At 46.7% G+C, this 16628-nt stretch overlaps 1 protein-coding gene across 1 annotated transcript; it reads left to right on the plus strand.

The window, feature by feature from the left end:
* The first annotated feature begins 15155 nt into the window (after positions 1 to 15155).
* LOC120387617 (olfactory receptor 51E2-like) lies at positions 15156 to 16103 on the plus strand. The gene has a single exon (XM_039508539.1). The coding sequence runs from the start codon at positions 15156 to 15158 to the stop codon at positions 16101 to 16103; it is 948 nt and encodes a 315-aa protein (XP_039364473.1).
* Positions 16104 to 16628: the final 525 nt, after the last annotated feature.

A 16628-nucleotide genomic window follows, 5' to 3' on the forward strand; every position in this document is an offset into this window, starting at 1 on the left:
GAAATTGTAACTAGGCACGGAAATGTGGGTTTTGTTTTTTTGTTTTGTTTTGTTTTAACTAATCTGCCTTCAAGCAAAGAAAAAAACTTCAGGTGCTTTCGTTAAAAAAAATATTGTGTCCTCTAAACAAAAGCAAAAACAAACATACAAACAAACTCCCTGGTTTTCAAGCAGCCAGAAGGAAAAATGTGTTCTTTTAAAATCCTGAGGTCTGTGCTTCTGGTTCAAAATGATCCCACCTCTGCCACCGTGTCAGTGTTCCCCCCTAATTCTGAACTCTGGGGTGCTCATGTGGGTACCCTGATGAAAGACCCCCTAAGCTTACATTCTACAAGCTTAGGTTAGCAAGGCACATTGTTTTCCCTTATCCTCGGACGATATTGCTGCCACCACCAAGTGTTGTACTTGCTTGGTCTCTCCCTCCGTTAGGAGAGGGAACAGCAAGCTAGCTACTAAGGAGGGATTCTATGCGACCCTTCTCTCTATATTTATGGCAAGACCACTGAGGCCATGTGCCCTTCCTTGCCTACTCCACAAGGCCCCTCCCTGTGTCAGAAGTATTCTCACATGGCCCCGCTCCCTTCTCCACCTCTCCCCCCAAGGCCTCACCACTGTCCTGCCCCTTTCCCCAGAGTCACAGCCCTGTTGCTCACTCCTTTCCTCCCCAACCCCTTAAATGTTCTGGATCATCTCAAGCTTCCTCCTCCGCAGCTGCTCTTTCTCTGCTTGGGGGCTGGGACAGGAGCTGCTGCAGGCTGACAAGGAGCCTGCAGCGAGTGCAGCAAGGACGCAGCGCTGGGGCCGACAGGCGGATGAGAAGCGGAGAGGGAAGCCAGGAATCCATATAAAAGAAGCTGGGGGTTGGGACCAGGGTTGTGTTGCAGGCGGGTGAGACTGTGCATCCTACAGCTCGTGGGCCCTAAAGCTCAGCTATGGAGTCCTGAGGGCAGAGACCCTTGTGTGGCTTATTTCTTTAGGTTTCGGTTCCCTTTTGTTCCTCCCGGCTGGGGGCCTGTAGCAGGCAGGGTCCCTGCACTGGGTGTGGGATGGGAGCCCTTTGCTCTGAGCCAGGCCTAGGGGGCAGGGCCAGGGATCAGGTTTGAAGCTAGGAGGACAACAGCTGGGAGAGGTGGAAGGATGGTCCCCTGCATTAGCTAAGGGTTAAGCAGAAAACTAGGAAACCGCTGGGGAACAGAGATTTTATTAGGGAGCAAAGGCACAGACAAGCTCCAATTCTGTGCTTGATAGATAAATGGCAGCACCTCTCTACGCTTGATAGATTTAGGGGTCCCCTCTCCCTTCCCTTCTCCTTGTTAAGGGTTTGATAAGGTTGCAGCTGCCTAAGGAATGTGGGGATGTAAAGGGTTATCTCCCCTGCCCCTCATTTCCCAGCTACACAGGCATGTTGGGGTCATGGCCCCTTCCTTCTTTCCCTGCAATCTGCTCATCCAGGGAGTTCATGATTGCAAGTATAGCACAAAATGTATCTTCAATGTAAACATTATCTGTAGAATATGCTAATGCTGTGACCAGTAATCATAGAATCATAGAATCATAGAATTCAAGATCAGAAGGGACCATTATGATCATCTAGTCTGACCTCCTGCAAGATGCAGACCACATAAGCCGATCCACCCACTCCTTAAGCAAGCGACCCCTGCCCCATGCTTCGGAGGAAGGCGAAAGACCTCCAGGGCCACTGCCAATCTACCCTGGAGAAAAATTCCTTCCCGACCCCAAATATGGCGGTCAGCTGAACCCCGAGCATGCGGGCAAGACTCTCCAGCTATACCCTCTGGAAAAAGGCTAACAATATCTTATCATTGACCCATTGTACTAATTACCAGTGTGGCACTTAATTGACCTATTGACTAAGCCCGTTATTCTATCATACCATCTCCTCCATAAACTTATCCAGCTTAATCTTAAAGTCATGGAGGTCCTTCGCCCCCACTGTTTCCCTCGGTAGGCTGTTCCAGAATTGCACTCCTCTGATGGTTAAAAACCTTCGTCTAATTTCAAGCTTAAATTTCCTGACTGACAGTTTGTATCCATTTGTCCTCGTGTCCACATTAGCACTGAGCTGAAATAATTCCTCTCCTTCCCTGGTATTTATCCCTCTGATATATTTAAAGAGTGCAATCATATCTCCTCTTATCCTTCTTTTGGTTAAGGAAAACAAACCGAGCTCCTCAAGTCTCTTTTCATATGACAGGCTTTCCATTCCTCGGATCATTCTAGTGGCCCTTCTTTGTACCCGTTCCAGTTTGAGTTCATCCTTCTTAAACATGGGAGACCAAAACTGCACACAATACTCCAAATGAAGTCTCACCAACACCTTATATAACGGGACTAGCACCTCCTTATCTCTACTAGAAATACCTCGCCTAATGCATCCCAAGACTGCATTAGCTTTTTTAACGGCCACATCACATTGCCTACTCATAGTCATCCTACGATCAACCAGGACTCCTAGATCCTTCTCCTCCTCCGTTACTTCCAACTGGTGCGTCCCCAGCTTATAACTAAAGTTCTTGTTAGTCATCCCTAAATGCATAACCTTACACTTCTCACTATTGAATTTCATCCTGTTACTAATACTCCAGTTTACAAGGTCATCCAAATCTCCCTGGAGGATATCCCGATCCTTTTCCGAATTGGCAATACCTCCCAACTTGGTGTCATCCGCAAACTTTTTCAGCCCACTCCTACTTTTGGTTCCGAGGTCAGCGATAAATAGATTAAATAAAATCGGACCCAAAACCGAACCTTGAGGAACTCCATTGGTAACCCCCCTCCAACCCGACAGTTCACCCTTCAATACGACCCTCTGCAGTCTCCCCTTTAACCACCTCCTTATCCACCTCTGGATTTTCATTTCGATCCCCATCTTTTCCAATTTAACCAGTAATTCCTCATGTGGTACCGTATAAAATGCCTTACTGAAAACAAGATATATTAGATCCACCGCATTTCCCTGTCTAAAAAATCTGTTACTTTCTCAAAGAAGGAGATCAGGTTGGTTTGGCATGATCTACCTTTCGTAAAACCATGCTGTAATTTGTCCCAGTTGCCATCGGCCTCAAGGTCCGTAACCACTCTCTCCTTTAAAATTTTTTCCATTACTTTGCATACTACAGATGTTAAACTAACAGGCCTGTAGTTACCCGGGTCACTTTTTTTCCCCTTCTTGAATATAGGAACTATATTAGCTAATCTCCAGTCAAACGGTACAACCCCCAAGTTTAGAGATTAATTAAATATCATCGCTAACGGGCTTGCAATTTCATTCGCCAATTCCCTTAATATTCTAGGATGAAGATTATCCGGGCCCCCCGATTTACTTCCGTTAAGCTGTTCAAGTTTGGCTTCTGCCTCAGATACCGTAATGTCTACCCCCATTTCTTCATTCCCATCAGTCCCTCTACCACTATTCCTTAGCCCTTCATTAGCCTCATTAAAGACCGAGGCAAAATATTCGTTCAGATATTGTGCCATTCCAAGATTATCCCTAATCTCCACTCCGTTTAAAGTTTTAAGCGGTCCCACTTCTTCCTTCTTGGTTTTCTTCCTATTTATATGGCTAAAAAACCTTTTGCTATTGGTTTTAATCCCCTTCGCTAGGTCCATCTCGACCCGGCTCTTTGCCTTTCTCACTGCTTCCCTACACCCTCTGACCTCAATAAGGTAAGTTTCTTTGCTGATTTTCCACTCCTTTTACGCTTTCTGTTTTTTCTTAATCACCCCTCTAAGATGCTTGCTCATCCAGCTCGGTCTAAAACTGCTACCTGCGAGCCTTTTTCCCTTTCTCAGGATACATGCCTCTGACAATTCCTGCAACTTCAACCTGAAGTAACCCCAGGCGTCATCTGCCTTTAAATCCCTAAATATGTTAGTCCAATCCACTTCCCTAACTAGTTGCCTTAATTTAGTAAAGTTAGCCCTTTTGAAATCGTATACCTTAGTCTCAGATGCAATTTTGATTATCCTCCCATTTATTATTAAACGAATTAGCTCATGATCACTCGAGCCAAGGTTGTCCCCTATTTCCTCCACAAGGTCCTCATTACTCACCAAGATCAGACCTAAAATGGCATCTCCCCTCATCGGTTCAGCAACTACTTGATGAAGGAATTCATCAGCTATCACGTCTAGGAAAAGCTGAGCCCTATTATTATTACTAGCATTTGTTTCCCAATCTATATCCAGGAAGTTAAAGTCCCCCATGATCAAACAGTTCATATTAGTATTTACCTCCTTAAAAACATTAAAGAGCTCTCTATCCATATCCAGGCTAGATCCCGGCGGTCTATAGCACACCCCAATCACGATGCCAGGGGAGGCTCTAGTAGTTTTATTCCCCAATGTGGCCATTGCCCAAACAGACTCCGTATTATCCAAAGGCAGGGATAATTATATTCAGTATAGGGTTATTAATATTCACTGTATGGGCCATTCATATTACTCCATATGGGTTTGTGGGGTGTGGTAGTAAATATAGAAATATACATACTAACTTAGATAAAAAGTTTGTGCTGTAACTAATCCAGTGCTTACTCGACAATTGAGTTGAGGGGAACAGGTATTGCAATAAAGAAGCCCGTATTCCAATCTGCCTCTGGGTCAAGCTGTTCTTCCAACATTGGGCAGAGGCCGGGGTGGCTTCAGTGCCCCACAGGGAGGGAGATAAATGGCACAGCTACCATTAGTTGGCAAATTACACACATAACCAGCACTTATTGGTACTACAGGGCTCCGATTGTCAAGTGGCTGAAGTTTCACAGTGAAGCTGAGTCTAACATAAGCTCTGCATGATGTTTTTGATCACTACATCTAGAAGCTCTTTAGCATCACGTATTATCTGGGATTGGGTGGTCCATCGCAATGTGGGGGAGGTGGTTCCCCCTAATGACACAGCTAAAAGATACGTGCTCACTGCATCCCCAGACTGTCAGCACATGTGGATTGCAGAAGGCAACACCTGGCAGCTGTGGTCTATGGAGTCCCCTCAAATTATGTGTAAAGAAAAGGCAGTGCCAGGCCGCTTTTTTAAGATGGGTCATCACATCTGTTGGGAAGGGGCAGCATCGGGATATGCCCCCATTGCAGCACATCTGTTTACCAATACCTCAGCGTGTGTTTGGAGAGCCACCGACCCCAGGGTGCCTTTCAATTTTACTGTTAAGATCGCGAACACAATTTTTTTCAGTGCATTGGCCTGTCGTTATGCAACAGACTGTTAATATCTCTAACTATGTTGTGTTTAATATTTCATGGGTTACACCCAATGTTTTCCTGCCCTTGATGCACACCTGGGAACAACTGACTTTATTCCAGCCAGATGCCACCTCCTTTACACTGTTTAATCTGGAGAAAGCTGCCATTTGACTCAGACATCTATAGAAACAGGGGGAGGTGCTATGCTATGCTACTGAAGGAGACAGAAGTCATTATTGGCTGGTGTATGCAATTGTTGCTGCCTTAACAATTTTGTGTATGTTATATTGCTGTTTATGTAGATGGCCAACAGCCACCCCAGCCATTGTGTCAGAGGGAGGATGGAAACCTATGTGGTGACCCCTCACAACAAAATGTTGATTTGGGGTCAAGAGGGAGAATGTCACAACCCAATGGCCCCCTCCCTCAGGGAGTCCCCTGGGAAGGCAGATCAGCACTGCATATTGCTAATGCTGTCGCAAGCATTGCAAAGCATCTTGGAGATGGCTAAAGGGGTGTGAGTGGGGAATGGAAGATTCCTTTGCAGGAGTACGAGAGGCCAAGGGGGAAAACAAATTCTCTGAAGCCAGTGTGTTTTGGGCAGCCAAGAAGGCCACAGCAAGCCGATTGAGACTGGTACAAAGAGCACGAGGCACAGAGGGCACTGGATGACGACACCCCAAAAGAAACCCAGGATTTAAAAAACCCTCCTGAGAGCTGAAGCAATTTGGAGAGCACAGGAGATTCTCGGACGGCCTGGGCCCAGGACAGCACTCCCGTCCACCTTATCCCTTCTTCTTCTGATGTTACACCCAGACCTGGCCATCTTGGGTCATGCGTATGTGAATATGAAAATGGGTTAGGGCCTGGGGGCATTAACGCTTTCTTTCTTCCCCTGAGGGACGCGGGAGCACTCCCAGCACTCTCTGCTTTTATTTTATTATTTTATCAATAAATCTTTAATATTTAGACCCGTGGTGTGCCTCATCATCTCGTCCCCTAGAGATCCTATGACCACAGCCTGATCAACTGTGGTCCTGGGTGGACTGGTAACGAAAATCTGTCACAGTGGAAAGCAGGGTTCCACTTTACCCCATTCCTCTAATCCCTGGCCCAAATCTCAGAAGAAGAGAGATTGAAGAGCAAAGAAAGGTGCTATCACTGTAATTCCACTGATCACATGAGGAATAAAGGCCTGTGCTGGGGGGAAACAGGCAGCAGATAGCACATGTGAATGCTGCAACCCCGAGCACAGAAGCCCCTCAGGCACTTGTCATGTATCATAAACACATCCAGATTGCAGCTTAGCAAGGGAGTAACGCAGTGCTAGGGAGCACAGGAATTGTGTCCTGGAGGGGAGCTCACAGACAGGGGCGGCTTTACCTTTTTGGCCGCCCCAAGCAGTCATGCGCGGGAGGCACCCCGGAGCCGCGGGAGCAGCGGACCTCCCGCGGGGATGACTGCAGAGGGTCCGCTGGTCGCGTGGCTCGGCTGGACCTCCCACAGCTGCGGACGGTTCGCAGGTCCGGCGGCTCCGCTTGAGCTGCCGCAGGCGTGACTGCGGGCAGTCCAGCCGAGCCGCGGGACCAGCGAACCGTCCGCAGTCATGCCTGCGGGAGGTCCACTGGAGCCGCAGGACGAGCGCCCCCTCCGCAGTCATGCCTGCGGCAGGTCCGGTCCTCCCGGGGCTCCGGTGGACCTCCCGCAGGCATGACTGCGGCAGGTCCGCCGGCCCAATCTGCCGCCCCCCCGGGAAAGGGTCGCCCCACGCGCGTGCTTGCCGCACTGGGGTCTGGAGCCGGCCCTGCTCACAGAAGGGTGATGGAATCATATAAACCACCAAGGAAGAGGGGAGAGTTCCTTTAACACTGAAGCAGGAGGCAACAGCCTCTTAGGAAGGAAGGGGACAGGAGAGGGAGGTTGAGCACTTCCTAGTGAGACAACTGTCCAGACTGTTAGCTGTGAGCCCTTCATGCCTGAGCAGGGGACAGGTGCACAGTAGAGAGTATAGGGGGGGTTTATCTAGGAGGGCCCACAGAAGGAAAGTGGGGGAGGAAGAGCAGGAGAACAGGAATGTCTCCTCACTGATCACATGGGGGAGGGTGCCCAGGACAGAATGCCCGGTTCAGCACCTGCGAACCCAAGCACCCAATCTCTGCGTCAGCCTTTGGGAGGGGACTGTGTCACTGACCTCCTGGAGGGGATCAGTCACACAACTGAGCTCTCAGCGATAGAGAGAGGGATGACGGAGGGGACCCCAATCCAGGTCCTGATTTTGCAGGACTTTATTCCTGGAGTGCTTGTGAAAGCCAACACTCTCTCTCTGTAGACCCTACTGAAGAGACAGTTGTTTGTGAGAATGCTAATGGCCCACCAGACAGAGGGGAGGAGTTAATTCCCTGCACTGGCACGACACAGAAAGCAGATATGAAAGGGCTGCTGAGAAAAGACACACCCCTGAGCCCAGACAGCACAGCTCACAACTCTCTAGGAAACGGGGGGAGAAGGTCCCAGTGCTTGCAGTGGGGATCGCAGGGAAAGCCCAATGGGAGGAGGCTCACCACCTCATGGCAGTGATGAATACCTGTACTGACTTATCACTAGCTGGAAAACACAATGGTTAACAATGCTGCACAGCTACAAAGAGAGGTTTTCTGGTGACCCAGAGAAGGCACTTGCTGGCTTTTGAGATCACTAGGCTGATCTAGAAAGAATTAAAAGGTACCCAGAGCTTTGGAAGTGCGCTGTGGCTAACACTACACTATTTGCAATACTTGGGAGCTGGATGTTCCAAACCTACAGAGGGCTCTGGGCACTCTGCCTCCGCATTAGTCAGTGACTACCACTCCTGCAGTAAACTAAGGGGCAAGGTGTGACTCTCTGTGCCCCAAAGCAACGTCCTGGAACCCCCATATTTACCAGTGACACAATTATGAGGTGTTTTATATAAAGTATGGCATGTAAGCTATGATGTGCTGAATGTGATTACCCTAGTTGTATGTATGTATCTCTTTTTTTTAACCTGAAGTTATGAATATTGCCTATGTACCAATATTTCAAATGTGTTTGATCCTGGGTAACACCCACAATGTAGTTTACCTCCAGTCTAGCCAGCACATTGTGGATGAAGCATTCAAGGTACTGGCCCATTAAGAAACACAGGAGGCTTTAGAAGAAGCTTATCACCCCCTGATCGACTTTTCTCTGAACGTTGTAGCCAGGATATGGGTCATAGCCCCTGCTATGACTCACCGATACAGGCAAGGGCATGTGACCAGCTCATGTGACACTGACCTCCAGTTTGTGGGAAGCGTCATCATCACTTGGCCTCACTCCCCCCACAACTCCACACCTGGAAACACCTTAGGAACAAGCACTGAACTGGGGATGTTGGCCCAAGCTGAAGGGATTTCTAGTCTGTTTATGGAAGATTTCTGGACTGTTTGTATCATCCGGGAGAGACACTTCTTGATTCAAAGCCTGTCTAGTGTACAGAACTTAGATTGTGATATTTTTTCTTAGTAACCAATTTTAATCTGTTCGCTATAACTTAAAATGACTTAAAATCTATCATTCTGTACTTAGTAAATTTGTTTTATAGATTTTTGTTACCCAAAACAGTGTGTTGTTTGAAATGCAAAAGTGAAATCTGCTCAGGAAAAGCGGCTGGTGCATTGTCCTCTCCACATTGAGGGAGGGCTGGACTGAGTAATAAACTTACACTGGTCAGGCTTCTGACAAGGGGAAGACGATACAGCTCTGGGGTCCTAGGCTGGGGAGCTGTGGGGGAACTGGCAGGAGCCTCTCTATTGTTGGTTCATGAGTGGCTAGTGAAAGCATTCATGTAACTGCAGCTGGGTGTGTCTCTGTCTGTGTGTGTGGCTGTGTAAGTGCAAGACCTGGAGAGGACTGCAGCTTGGCACAGCCTTATAGTGTGAGAGGGGCCCAGATTGTTATGCCAAAAGGCTTGGCAGTACTTCAGTTCCAGTTTGCATCCTGAGGAGTCCGTCACACCCACCCAAAAAACAGGCCCTGATAAAGCAAGAGTCCATTTCCTCTTGTAATGCACTCAGTGTGACGTTCCCCTCCGGTGTTATGCAGACCAGTGATCTGCTAGGTCACTCCAATCCTTGATTCTGGAACCCAGCTTTACTCTGCTCTGCTGTGAGAACCCCCACTCCCGGGCTGTTCACACACAGCCTCTGCCATGTAAGCTGCTGCTTGGATGGTGCGACCGAATGACACTAGCCAATATCTCCGCTCCGAGGCACAGCCCTAGGAACCTCCTTCTTGCAGTGTCCAGTTATGCCCGCTGGACACTGCAAGCTTCTATGAGTTTGTCAATTTAACAATGAAATTTATATGTACCAGCTTTGTTATCCCAAGGGGCGTCTCTCCCAGATTTCAAACCAAACATGCTGCTTCAGGTAGAATAAACAAACCATTTTTTAAACTATGAAAGATAGATTTTAAGTGATTTTACTGTCAAAGAATAACAAGTCGGATTTAGTGAAACTAAAATAAAATATAAGCGCGCAGTCTAAACTCTCAACCCTATTAGACTGGGCAACATCGAGATGAAGCAGTTTTTCTCACCCCACTGGATATTGCAGGCCTTAATATACAGGTTTGTTCCTTAAACCTGGGCCAATCTCCCCTGTTGGAGTCTTGTCTTCTCAGTGTCTTGGTTGCTTGCAGCATAGGTGAGACTGGAGAAGGGGCCTGTATGTGTCCACTCTGCCTGTTTTATACCCTCAGTCCATGTGCTGGGAGAACACAAGTCCAGGCATGTCTGGAGGCATTGCTGAGTCTCCAGGCAAGATTCGTTGCTGGAGAATGGCTGGTGATGGGTTGTTTGACACCCTGTCCAGGCGTTGGTTAATTTGTTTGCTGTTGCTGCTGGGGAGCTAATATCTGGCTGAATCCCGAACTTACAGCATGTTTTTCTGACCATCTCACAACACAATTCTCATAACTTCATATGCATTAATGATACACATATATGGATAGAGAAATGACTTTCATCAGATCATAACCTTTCCCCTGATACCTTACAAGACATGCTTTATACATAAGATCACTATTATATGAAAATGAGGAATATGGGGGTTGCAGTATGCTCCGTCCCACACTCAGTTACTGACAGAGAAAGCGTGCTTATGGTGGTTATGCCAAGGAAGTCCGGACTCCTGGGTTCTGTCGGTCATTCTCTGTGTGACTTTGCTCAAGTCACCTCTCCCTGTGCCTCAGTTTACCTATATGAATTATGAGGCTATGTTTGTGGTGACTTTCCTTTGCTAGGTTTGTTGAAGACACTTCAATGAAAATTGCTACACTTTCTGATCATAGTTACTAGTGAGAATTACTGATCTCTGATCCTTAGCAACAACCGCGTGTGCCTATAGAAATTATTTGTGCCTCCTGCGCATTTACAGGGTATCAGTCCCTATGCAGATCTAGCATTATCCCTAGTTGTCTTATTAATCAACTGTAATTTTCAAATATACACAAATACACAGAGCAATTAAAGTCTGTTTGACTCATTTCCCTTTGGGAATGTCCTAATTACTTTTTACTCCTAAAACTGGACAAACAGCACAGAAGTGCAGACAGGGAAAGAAAGACACTTGCTAGAGGGTCTCCGTTGTCCAGCCTGTTTACATCCAGATGCCACGTCTCCCCTAGAGGCTGAGCGAACCCCACTGGGATTGCACAGAGCTACATTATAAACAGTGCACACCCCTGTCAGCTCTCGGTGTGGGATGTTGCTGCAGATGCTGGAGTGAGAGAGGTGTGGGACACGGCTACCTGAGGGGGATTCCCAGGGAAGACGCTTCCATCTCAGAATCCACAGGTACCCATGTCTTGCTGTTCGACAAACCCAGTTCAACATGGGCGTGATGGGATAGAGAATAGGTCTGGGGTCCTGTCCACTCTGCACAGCCATTAAACATCCCAGGGCCCTGGCCAGAGGAGATGAGTTTGCTCCAGTATCATGGGCCAAAATGTGCCTCTTTGCTGTGCCTCCCGTCCCTGGCTGATGGCCTCTAGCCCCAGCGTGGCTTTGTCTCATTGGCACAGTGCACACGTCATGGTGAAAGGTGTTCGTGGATGCCCAAGTCAAGGCCAAATTCAGAGGCCGTGACCAGTAGATTGCTCAGGCCCCACTGGGGAAAAAATCCCCTTGGAGTGAGAAATGAGTAAAAATTAATCCTCCGACTCTGTCACCTCCTCCTCTTGCAAAGTAGGTTCCTGGCTGTTAATGGGGGGTGGGACGGGGAGGAGGAGGAGCTGTTATCTGATCTTTATCTGCTGTAAAGCACGGGCTCCTCCCTGGAACAGTTATATGAATTTTTCAACCTGGACAAAACATATCTTCTCCTAGCTTCATTTGATAAATTGGCCCAACCATTCTGCCTGAAACTTTCAAAACACAATTAATCCGGATGTAGACACCCAGCGTGAGAAATTTCAGTCCAAATGGTAAATGTTTGGCAAACCTATAAGCAACTGAAAATGTGCTCTCCAAATTGAATGTGTCAGATAGTCTTAACTAACGGTGGTGCCAGGAATACCTGTAATGGTCAATCCATTTCTGCCTCCCATTCAGATAAGCTCTTTGCTCCAACAATGTCTGTGGCAAGGAGAACCACAGGCCAAACGTGTATTATGTATCAGTGGAATTGAATGTTCCCTTGTTCAAGTGTTGTGAGGGACAGTACATAGAAATGCCTGATCTACTTTCTTTATCTATAGATTCATAGGTTTTAAGGCCAGAAGGGACCATCTGAACATCCAACCTGAATTCCTGTATAACACAGGCCATTAAATTTCACCGTTTACCCCTTTATTGAGCTCAATAACTTGTGATTGACTAAACCTGGTCTACCCTCGGATTTTACATCATGAAATCAGAGAGCCACAGGGTGAGGAGGGACCACAAGGGTCATCTACTCTAACCTACTGCCAAGATGCTGGATTTGTTCTGTCTAAATCATCGCAGAGAGATGGCTATCTACCCTCCTTTGGAAAACCTCCTGTGAAGGAGTTTCCACAAGATCCCAAGGTGTCTGTTCCATTGTCCTCCTGTTCTTACAGTTAGGAAGTTTTTTTCCTGAGATTTCATCTAAATCTTTTCTCCAGCTTTTTTATGGCAGCCTTTCAATATCTTAAAACCACTGTCATGTGACCCCTTAATCTCCTCTTTTCAAAACTAAGCATACCCACTTCCTTTAGCCTTTGCTCATATGCCTCGTATTCCATCCTTTCAATCATCCTTGTCTCTCACCTCTGAATCCTTTCCAATTTCCCTAAATCCTTCTTATACATTGGAGACCCAAACTGGACACAGTACTCCAACTGAGGCCTAAACAACACTGAGTAGAGCGGTCCTATCACCTCCCATGACTTGCATGCTATGCATCTGGTAACGCAATGGAAAATTGCTTTTGCTTTTATTTCAATAGCAAAAAAATTGACATCCCTGAGAGATGCAGCTATATCAACCTAACACTGGTGTCGACAGCATGAGGTCTACCGAAGAATTCTTCATCAACCTAGCTACCACCTCTCAGGGGGGTGGGTTACTTACACTGACGGGGAACCCCTGAGATCGGGGTAAGTAGTGTCTACACTGAAACACATCCAGTCTGGATCTCCAGCAATCGGGAGTTGGAGAATCCACCACATCACTTCGCAATTTATTCCAAAGTTTATTTACCCTCAGAGCTAAACATTGAGTCCTTATTTCCAACTGGAATTTGTCTGGCTTCAGCCTCCAGCCATTGGGCCTTGCTCTGCCTTTCCCCACTAGATTACAGAGCCCTTTACTGCTCAAGGTTTTCTCCCCATGTAAGTCTCTGCTTGATCGTCTTTTGCGTAAGATAAATAGATGAAGGTCCTTAGGTCTCTCTCCCTAACTGGCATTTTCTTCAGCCTCAAATCATTTTAGTGGCTTTTTTTTGGACCCTCTCGAATTTTTCAACATCCTTTTTATAATGTGGACCTCAGAACTGGATGCCATGTGCAGAGGTAAAATCCTTCCCCTGCTCCAACTCACCACTCCCCTGTTTATGTAGCCAAGCCCTAGTCCGTGGGTCTGGCCTGAATTCCCTGTTCCGAAAGAAAAATTTTGCATTTGACTGTATTGATCTTGATCAAGCAAACATGTCCTCTCATGAAAGGATGAAATTGGGCTTATTCGACAAGACTTGTTTTCCATACACCCTGTTGTTGCATGGCATTCATTATTCCTGGCATTTTTTTTAACTAGTCCCATAGCAGCTTTTCTATTCTTTCCTAACGTCATCAAATCTTTTTTTAAAACTTTCCTTTTTAAAAATAGGTTATATTTAACACAGAACTCTTCTGTATTTGCCTCTTCTTCTTCTTCTTTTGTTTTTGGGTGGGGAGGGGGCTTTTTGCTGCCTGATTGTGTACTTCTCGTTTTGATTTAGGTGTATGGTTGATAACAGTTGGTAACTCTGGTGTTTGTAACTCTAAGGTTCTACTGTAGATGCTGTTTAATATCCTCCTTGACAGCTAATGGACTGGAATGTATTTAATCATCTGTTGTGGTTATTCTATCAAATGCAGAACAAAAAGATTTCTTGAACACATCTACCTTCTATGAATTACCCTGTAAAGTTACCTTCCATCCTGATTTTGTAGGTGTGATTCTTTTATTTTTTTCCTTATAAATAAAGTTCATCTTTTAAAAACCTGATTGATTTTCAGTGTCCTGAAGACAAAGGGTCTGGTCTGTACTCACATTGTTCATTAAAAAGTTTCCTTTCTGCCTCTAGGAATTAGCATAAATCTTTTCTAGCATTACTTTCTATTTCTTTCTATTTCTATTTCTAGGCCTATACCTTTTCTAATATTTCTATTTTCTTAATATACTTAACAACCTCCATTTTGTGATCCTCCTGGTGCGCATGCCTCAGCTCCTTTACATTTTCTGTGCACTGCAGTGTGTCCTGATCACAGCTCTTTTCCCACAAGCTACATTAAATCTGCCCGTACGTATTGACATTCCTATGGCTGAAGCACGGCTGGGACTGCACGGCCTCCTCTCCTCAAATACTGAGCAGATTCAGCAGCTCCGCAGTGGCTTAAGCAGGAGAGCATTTGCTGTGTGGAGCTGCCATGGCCACCTGGGAAGATGTGATGTGAGCTCTGCACGCTGAGCAAGCAGGAAGGGGAGTTTCAAAATTCCCAGTCCTTTAAAGGGGGAGGCGCTAAGGTGTTTACCTCAATGCAGGGCAGAGGAGTTGAAATTGTTGACCAGAGCGGTCAGGTTAGGTAATGTGGGACACCTTCCAGACGCCAATTACAGAGATAAAATCAAGCACATGTTTCTACACTGGCACTTCAGTGACAAGCCTTTTGAGTTAAAAGCCTTAAAACTCTTGTCAAGGTGATTTTATTATTTCACTGAAACTGTGGAGTTCCGTCATCAAAAGTGGCTCTGTAGTGTATACACCTCCTCTGTTTCTTTGCCAAAAGCTCCTTTTTGGCAGAGACCTTGGCAGTGTAGACAAGGCCTAAGGAACAATGATGAATAATGAGTAACCACACTTGCATTTACTGCTGGGGCCTATTAAAGGTTCCCCCACCACGATGTGTTGGAATTATTGAGGCAGGGATGGCCATAACATATGGAATTGGTATTACTAAGGTCATGTGTTCATAATTCATTAATCTGAATAATGAAAATATCATTTTTCAGTGTGTGAAATGCGACCAATCTGCTTCACCCATGAGAACAGCCTCCAGGAGTGCATGGAGTGTCTCATATTTTAACATTGTCTCTCCATCCAGGCACTTGTACTGCAACCATCACCCTAGACCCTGGGCACATACAGGAAGTCAGGAGAACATAAGGTACGAGCAGGAGACACTGTTCTACCTCAGAGTTGGACACCTTCTTCCTCTCCATGTCAGATTCCAACACAACCGACTTCACCAACCCCTCCACCTTCATCCTGCTGGGCATTCCTGGCCTGGAGGTGGCACATGTCTGGATCTCCATCCCCTTCTGCGCCATGTACGTCATAGCCATCCTGGGGAACTGCATCATCCTGTTCATTGTGAAGACAGAGCCGAGCCTCCATGGGCCCATGTACTATTTCCTCTGCATGCTGGCCATAACCGACCTGGTCCTGTCCACGTCCATCCTGCCCAAAATGCTGAGCATCTTCTGGTTCAATTCCAGGGAGATCGGTTTCAGTGCCTGCCTTACCCAGATGTACTTCATTCACTGCATCTTAGGGATGGAGTCTGGGATCCTCGTGGCCATGGCTTTGGATCGCTACGTGGCCATCTGCCATCCCCTGAGATATTCCACCATCCTGACAAACCCCGTTGTGGCCAAGATTGGCCTGGCCGTGGTGCTGCGTGGCGGCACGGTTGTACTGCCCTTTCCCATCCTGGCTAGCCAGTGGCCATATTGCACAACCAACATAATCCCCAAGCCATACTGCATGCATATGGCCTTGGTGAAGCTGGCCTGCGCCGACACCCGCATCAGTAGTTACTACGGCCTCTTTGCGCAATTCTGTGTGAACGGTCTGGATATGTTTTTTATCGCCCTGTCCTATATCCAGATCCTCAGGGCCATCTTCAGCCTCCCCACAAAGGATGCCCAAGTCAAGACTTTTGGGACCTGCATCTCCCACCTCTTTGTTATTTTAGCCTTTTACATCCCTGCTGTCTTCATCTCCCTCATGTACCGGTTTAGCCAGAATGTGCCTGGGCATTTCTATGCTCTCATTGGCAATGTATATATCTTGATTTCCCCTGTGCTAAACCCCATCATCTATGGAGTTAGAACCAAACAGATCCAGGACAGGCTGCTCCGGCTTTTTATATATAAAGCGGCCTAAAGTTTTCTCAAGGTGCTCTTACTCTGAGACTGAGCTCCATGCAGAGTTCGCTGGTGACATGGTGCTGAGCCCTCTTCCCTGAATCAGTGACTGGAAAGTCAAAGTGACATTGATTTAATTAAATCCTTTCCTGGCCTTACTGTGCTGTGTCAGAGTGAGAGAGAGGCATATATCTGTGTACAACTCACTACCTTACAGGATTTCAATATTTGTAATTGCTGGTAACTGGACTCCAGGGGCCACCTGCCCTCCCCCGCCATTCGCTAAGGTCCAGCCCCCTGCCCTGCCTCTTTCCACAAGGCCCGTCCCCCGGTCCCAGATAACACCAGGGGAATGTCACAATTACCCAGTCCACACCTCCTTTGATGTGGAGAGCACACATGGCAACCTCTTTAACCTGAGCTGAGATTTACCAAGCACTTGAACCAAAACACATGTTTTAGGTAAAATATAAATAAAATGTATTAACTACAGAAGATAGATTGGAAATGATTATAAGCAGCAGCATAAAGATCAGAGTTAGTT

Source organism: Mauremys reevesii, linkage group 1 (assembly GCF_016161935.1).
Source record: "Mauremys reevesii isolate NIE-2019 linkage group 1, ASM1616193v1, whole genome shotgun sequence".
In the NCBI taxonomy this organism is placed as follows: Eukaryota; Metazoa; Chordata; order Testudines; family Geoemydidae; genus Mauremys; species Mauremys reevesii.